We start from the raw sequence: 6,859 nt of genomic DNA, 5'->3' as shown, positions 1-6,859 counted from the left end.
ACAAATGCTAGGTACGGTTCGAGGTGGCTCGACACGTCGTCGAAGCTACTCGAAGGCTGTGGGTAGTTAGCGGAGACAATCAAAGCTCGGCAGAGCTCTTCGATGTATTGTAGAGGGAAAAGACACGATTCGATAGATTGGACTTAGCTAGGGCGCAGTTCGCAGTTCTTCGACAATAGCTGAAGTCGAAAGGTTTGTCGAGACGATATTGACGAGTAAACGCAGTATACGAGGTTTCGAGGTTATGCAGCGAAGAACAAATTGATGCAGTTGAGGGCTTAGACGCAGGGCAAACTCAACTTATAAGCTCCGAACTCGAGGGGGGGACCGGATCTTGTATTTTTGGAGAGAAGTACAACAGATTTTATTCCACGCATAGGACGCTACGACTATTGAGAGTGGCACACTAGTACAAGGGGCTTTGCATTGTCCTGCACGAATCTGCCTCACCGAGTGGCACGTATCAAGTCCATCGGTAGAGTGATGTCATGCCGAACACAGAAATGAAGAGAAACATGCGAGACACTTCGGACCAGTATCCGTCGTTGAAGGCATACCACGAGGTTTGATACCTAATTGGGAAAGACCAGCTACGTCGGTGTGGCATGAAGCGATGCGCGCGCTTGGACGAACAGTGTCAAGTGGCCCTATTGTCTGCCAAATGCGGGAGATGTCCCAAGATCTACGCACGAGGCATCAGGACGACCGTGCCGAGCTTTGAGCAAGCATTGCGCACCGTTGAAGATGTTGAAGAGCGTCAAAGGCGATGTCACAACTTAGGGTCAAGCGACAATGGAAACACAGACTTTGGAAGATGCTGGGGGCGTTCGACTGGGTCTTACCGAAGCGATGGTGAGCAAAGCTCGAACCTAAGGCTAGGGACAAGATAATATATTAGTGAGGTAAGAAAAGGAATACAAAGGATGCTTACTGACCTAGGGACAAGAGGTCGAAACTGAGGTCCCTAGGGCAGCAGAGGCCGGCTTATATACATGGGGAGATAAGGGCAGGCTGTGCGCGCTGGTCCGTGCGCAGCTGGTCCGTGCACAGCTGGTCCGTGCGCAGCTGGTCCGTGCGCAGCTGGTCCGTGCGCAGCATGCTGACGCGGCCCCGGGGGCCGGTGAGTCAGAGAGGCTGTGTCAGCGGAGCCCGAGCTATGCCGTGCACTGCCGTCCCATCTAATCTAATTGTACAGTAGATAGTGATGCGTCCATATCGGGTATGTAGTACAGAGGTCATGGGTTCGAGCCCGCGAAAAGGAAAAAATTAAAAAACAGCTAGACGCCATACCAAGTCGTGACAGGCGAAATCGAAGTGTTGGGTGACTGAGTCGAAGTGCCGGGCAGGATGCGACTGCCAAAAAGAGGTGTATCGGGGCCCAGAGGGGCTTGACGCCTATCACCAGCCTCTGCTGCCCTAGGGATCTCAGTTTCGACCTCTTGTCCCTAGGTCAGTAAGCCTCTCATGTATTCTCTTTCTTACTTAACTAACTAATACATTTCTTGTCCCTAGCCTTAGGTTTGAGCATTGCTCACCATCGCTTTGGTGAGAACCAGTTGAACGCCCCCTGCTTTCAGATCCTCCCCTGTCGCTTGACCTCAAGTCGCAACAATTAGCATATATACCTCTGGTCAGATGTCAAGCCAAGCTTGACATTGCACCTTTTTGGTGTAGAGGTTATGATGTGAGACCGGCGCATGCATGTAAATCCCTACAGGTATGACCCTTCACTCTAGAACCGCGCAAGCATGCTCCCTGAGGAGAAGATGGTGTAACGGCTATGTTCCAATGGACACTTACCGACACAATACAATGTGCTACAGACTTGACTGATTAGATAACAATGGTCAATCTAGCTACAACGGACATTTTAGATACTCACCAGGAACTTGATGACTCATCCCAGTCTATCCCGTATTACTTAGACTCATGCCCTCTCACTTGTGTTCCCCTTGTCTTGCCAACACCAGTATCCGGGCATCCCACCCTCTGTTGTTTGCGATCCTCTTGCCTGCTTGCTCACTCTCGCTCGTCCTTGCACCTTGACCTCAACTTGTCGTAATGGCCCTCGACACGATCTGCCCGTTACAAATGGCTAGATGCCATGTCAACTTGTGACACCATGGGAATATTCAAGACATTGGTTAATATGAATTATGAATAGCAGGAGTAAAAACAGTCCATTAAAATTTATGAATGGGTTAATACAAAAATGAAGGTCTGAGAAGCTGCGTATTGGCTCTGCCCAGAAGCTGGTGCAAGAGGCACAAAAGGTTGTCAGCACAAGTGGTGGCTCCCCTGGGTGGGTCCAACACCTGACACACCCTTATTTACATCACTTACACCTCTCAATGGACACCCTTGTAATAAATTGTAAATTACCTGTAGAAAAGTATGGGGTAATTTACGCTGATTTGTTCGCCTTACACTACCAGTGATTCGGAACTGTTGAACGGATTCTCTGTCACGTGTTAAACGCGTCTGCAGACGCCAGCACGCGTCGCCTTGTTTCAGTCCTCAGCCACTTTCAACCCAGTTCAATGCATGCAAAACGGACTCGCTCGCAGTTAGCGCTTCCTGATGATGGACTTGTGCAGCTCGGAAGATCTCCTCTCAAAGATGCCAGACTAGCTTTACGCACCAATCAAGCTACATCTCACGCTGCTTCACCCAACAATGTCCACCACCATCTTCCCGAGGGCCGCAACGACAGTGAGCCGAAACACAGCAAGCGGCCACCCTCCCCCCTCAAAGAGCCCCCCGCACGCACAGAACGCAATCTCAAGAAGCCTAGACACGATGGCGAGCGTGTTGAGAATCGGTTTCCACTCCCGCGGCCTCTCTCCCCCTCGCCGCGTCGCGTTCATGCACCCTCAGTCTTCAAACGTTCGCAGTCCGTCCCTGTCTTTTCCCCAATGCCACACATCGACTTGAGCCAAGTACCGCGTTCGCCGACAAGGCCTACTGTCTGTCTACGCATCGACAGTGAAGACTACCACGACCCCATCACGACGACTGCAGGACCTATCACTCCTGCTAGAACCTCTGTGGAATCTGCTCTGCTCTCAATGTCACCCCTGACACCAGTTCCTGTCACCCCTGGTGCGCCGCTGCAGCACACCAGCAGCGCGGACCAGCCCGCGGTCGCACGGGTCCCCAATCACGATGTGCCGCCATCGAACGGTGAGTCTGCCATCGCCGCCGCGTCCTCTCCACAGAAATATGCACAAAAAGCCGTCAGCCGCCTGCCCCGCCTGACCACGAAACTCGCTCTGTCATCGGCAGTAGAAGAGTCCACGAAGAAGACGACCGCAGCAAAAGGCAAGAAGCGTGCCCCGCCTCCTGCAGTTAGTCAGCGCATCACGCGCTCGGTGTCATCGAAGACTATGTCGCAGACGTCACTGGCCGTGCATCTGAGGAATGTCGGTGCGTTCAGTCTGTCCGGCTTGCTATGGTCATCTACTGACTGTTACTTTGAGCTCACCAGGAACACCCTCTCGTGTGATTAGCAATACCGTGTCTTCAAACTCAAGTTCGACGCCCGCTGCGACCACCTCGACATCCTCAAATACCCTTCCGAGCGCTCAACGCACGCAAACGACTCTCTTCTCATTTGCGCGGCCCACTGCCAGTTCCAGCGCGAAGGCAAATGCGCCGTCGCCGCACAAGATGCGCATCGCGCCACTCCCGCCTGCACCCAAAACCGAACGCACGTCGTCACTCAACTCATCGTTGTCGTCGCTCTCGAGTGCGCTACAGCGACTGAACATGCCGCCCCCCTCACGATCGAGCACGAGCATGGGGTTCAATCGCGAAGCATCAGTGCCTGCGGACATGGGCGCGCGTAGCCGTGATGACGGGGACATTCTGTCTGCCGCTGGTGCTGTGCAGGAAACACTGCGCACTCCTACGCTACAGAAGGCAGCCACGGTAGGCAATCTGTCGAGAATGCTCTCGGGCACACGACAGTCCACCCTGATGCTCCCGCCACCTGCGCCATCTGGGACTGCCGGCAAGCCCAAGGGCCTCGCGTTCGGCATTAATGCGACGAGCGCACAAGCATCGCACAGGCGGATGTTCTCGGTGGGTGCATTCCACGGGAGTGCATTTGGCGGGAGTCGCGTGACGCACAAGGCGAGCAAGAAGACGAGCCTGCCGAGCGTCGAGGGCAGCCCTGTGAAAGGAGGGTCGGCTCCGTCGACAAGCCAGGCCGCTGTCCACGAGGAGGACGAGGCGATGGCCGGCCCCAGCTCAAGTGACGAGCACAATACATTGACTGTTATTGAATTTGAAGCAGGGCCAGGAGGCCCCAATGCACCACCAGGAAGCGAGCAGCCACTCCGATCGCGGGACGACTCGCGGCGGGCATCTCTAGCGTCACATCTGCTTTCGCAGTTGCTCACGCCGCACCCTCAGACACCTGACGCACAGCCATCTGTCCCCGCCCCCGCGACCGCACCCGGACACAGTCATGTACTGCGCACGACGAGTACGAGCCATCTCGCGCGTACTGCCCCTGTGCCAACGCGGACAACTAGCATCGGCGCGCGGGTGTCCGGGCGGCGCGCAGCGAGCATGGCCCCTGAATCCCCGCAAGACAGCACAGCGGGCGTTCCCGGCCAGCTGGACGTGCTGAAGGAGTGCACGATCTTCGTGGATGTGCGCACGGACGACGGCGACGACGCTGGCGGTCTGTTTGTCGACATGCTAAGGGGCATGGGCGCAAGGGTATGTCCTGTGGACCTGTTTCTCAGGGTGGTCTCTGACATGGCGACCGCAGATACTGGCTCGCGTTGGCCAGACGTGCACACACATCGTGTACAAGAACGGGCTCATGAGTACGCTCACGCGATACAGGTTCGTCGAGGCATGAGCACCATGCAGGCGCCTGTTGACGATGGCACAGGCTTCTCAAGGAACGGCGGCCCCTCGTTGTCGGTATTGCGTGGGTTGTAGAATGCGCCGAGCAGAGGATGCATGTCGACGAGACCCGTTTTCTGATCAATCTTGATGAGGAGAACGTCGCCGGTGTGAACAAGGTCCGTCCCGCTAACAAGCCCGATTGTGTACGATGTTGAGACGGGTTAGCAGCGCCGACGGTCCATGCTTCCAAAACCACTGCAAGTAGCCGGGCCAGTTCCGTCTACATCTTCGCCTCAGCTTTCGTCTGGAGGCGATGAGGATGCTGCGGATCGCATACGGGCCCCATCAAGACCTCCCGACGAGCCTGGTGAGATGAACCTGCCTGTTCATAGCCAGGTCGCTGAGAATGGTATAGGTGCCAGCGACACGCAAACGCCGCGTTCTGAAGTAACGAGCCTTCTTCCTCTCGAGAAAGCCCGACGGCGACGAAGCACCCTTCTTGGGCCATAAATCGTGTAGTCATAACACGACGTGTTCAAACGCTGACGAGACGGGCTAACATTATTGTACGCATAGAGTGTATGTAAATCTCAGCGCCTTTACGAGTCCGAGAATGAATACGATAACGATGAGGAGTGTTAAGGATGTAGTACAATTACATTCCGCATAATACAACGGTTCGCACGGCCCGCCGCAATCATCACATGTACGGATTAGAAACCCTCGTGAGCAAGGGGCTGGGGGGGTTCGAGTGTTTCCCGGCGACCGGTGCTGAAGCAAGAATTGAAAACGTGATCTGTCCATAGGTCATTGGTAAGATAATTCGGATACGCGCTACAAGTCAGGCCCCACCCCAATGAAAGACAAAAATGTGTTTATGTCTTGCTCCTTCAGATCTTGTCTGAGGAGACCCGGACTCGGCTTGCCTTGCGCAATTGGTCGCGCCTCGGTCAGCTGGTACTCATGCAAGAGCCTGCGCAGGTCGTCGTGCTTGAGGTTTATCAACGCGCTTGCGTTGGCAGGGAACAGCGGCGAAGGCGTTGGCAGGTCTATAACTGAGCCGCCCACGGCCCCGACGAAGTCACTGCCTTGCGCAGCGCCTTGCATGCCTCGGCTCGACGCGCTCGATGGCCTCAAGAGCTTACCCAGAGGTTCGTCGAGGGCAGTTGAGGGAACCAGGGCATTCATTCTTCGGGCCTCCCTGTAGAAAGCGAAGGCGAGACCATGTCAGATCAAACTGTTGACGCTGGAAGGGACCACTGGTGCTTACGAATTGTGGAGGTTAATCTTGGCCTCAAGGAGTTTCTGCTTAAACTCCCTGGCGTCTTCTCGGAGCTTGGAGGGGATCTGGACCGCAAGCTATATGCGACCTGAATGAACCACACTCCAAACATCTCAAGTGCGAATGAGCCACTTACCTGGGCTTGTATCCGTTTCGTTATCTCCTTTTGCACGATACCGCTGACTATCCTGTTGACTTGAGCCCTGAGGGCGTCGCGCACCTGCGCCTTGACTTCGTCGCTGACGAATTTCTTCACCTTTTGCATCTCCTCCTCTTGCGCGCCATGCTGCTGCTCAACCTGCTCTCGAACAACCCGAATCTGCACCGCTCATGATGAGTGTGTGATCTGCGATCGGACAATGATCACACACACCTGATGTTCGGCGTCGATGGCCTGGGAGACCTCGGAGAGTCTCTCTGGTTGTTCACCGAGGATATCGATTGTCGACCCCAGTGTTCCCAAGGTCGCCTTGAAGGCGTGGAGAAGTTCATGTATAACGTGCATATTGGGCGCGGAAACCCCCGTGGCACTCTGTGCCTTCATTTCCGTCGCATTGGCGGGGTCGCTGGTAGGCGATATAGGGGTCGCCAACATTGTCGGCGGCGAGTCTCCATCGCGCACATCGGAGGGCGGCGTGGACTCGGGCGTCGGCTGCTGCTTGGGCACTTTTGCTGTCGATTGGGTGACCGCCTGCGGTTTCGGCGGATTTGCGT

At 55.3% G+C, this 6,859-nt stretch overlaps 2 protein-coding genes across 2 annotated transcripts; one reads left to right on the top strand and one right to left on the bottom strand.

Moving 5' to 3' along the window:
- Positions 1–939: 939 nt before the first annotated feature.
- POSPLADRAFT_1145669 (hypothetical protein) lies at positions 940–5,373 on the top strand (the record flags this gene model as incomplete). Its single annotated transcript, XM_024485821.1, has 8 exons — positions 940–1,120; positions 1,196–1,223; positions 2,219–2,306; positions 2,598–3,426; positions 3,488–4,728; positions 4,781–4,857; positions 4,907–5,039; positions 5,161–5,373. Coding segments are annotated over 8 exons (2,790 nt in total), but the record flags the coding sequence as incomplete, so codon positions are not given.
- A 324-nt stretch (positions 5,374–5,697) lies between these two features.
- Positions 5,698–6,740, bottom strand: POSPLADRAFT_1144314 (hypothetical protein; the record flags this gene model as incomplete). Its single annotated transcript, XM_024485687.1, has 3 exons — positions 5,698–6,064; positions 6,256–6,464; positions 6,519–6,740. The coding sequence occupies 3 exons, from the start codon at positions 6,738–6,740 to the stop codon at positions 5,698–5,700; spliced, it is 798 nt and encodes a 265-aa protein (XP_024338668.1).
- Between the last annotated feature and the right edge of the window lie 119 nt (positions 6,741–6,859).

Source organism: Postia placenta, assembly GCF_002117355.1.
Source record: "Postia placenta MAD-698-R-SB12 unplaced genomic scaffold POSPLAscaffold_8, whole genome shotgun sequence".
Lineage (NCBI taxonomy): Eukaryota > Fungi > Basidiomycota > Agaricomycetes > Polyporales > Adustoporiaceae > Rhodonia > Rhodonia placenta.
Note: the sequence above shows the minus strand (reverse complement) of the source record. Positions and strands in the feature narration are given on the sequence as shown.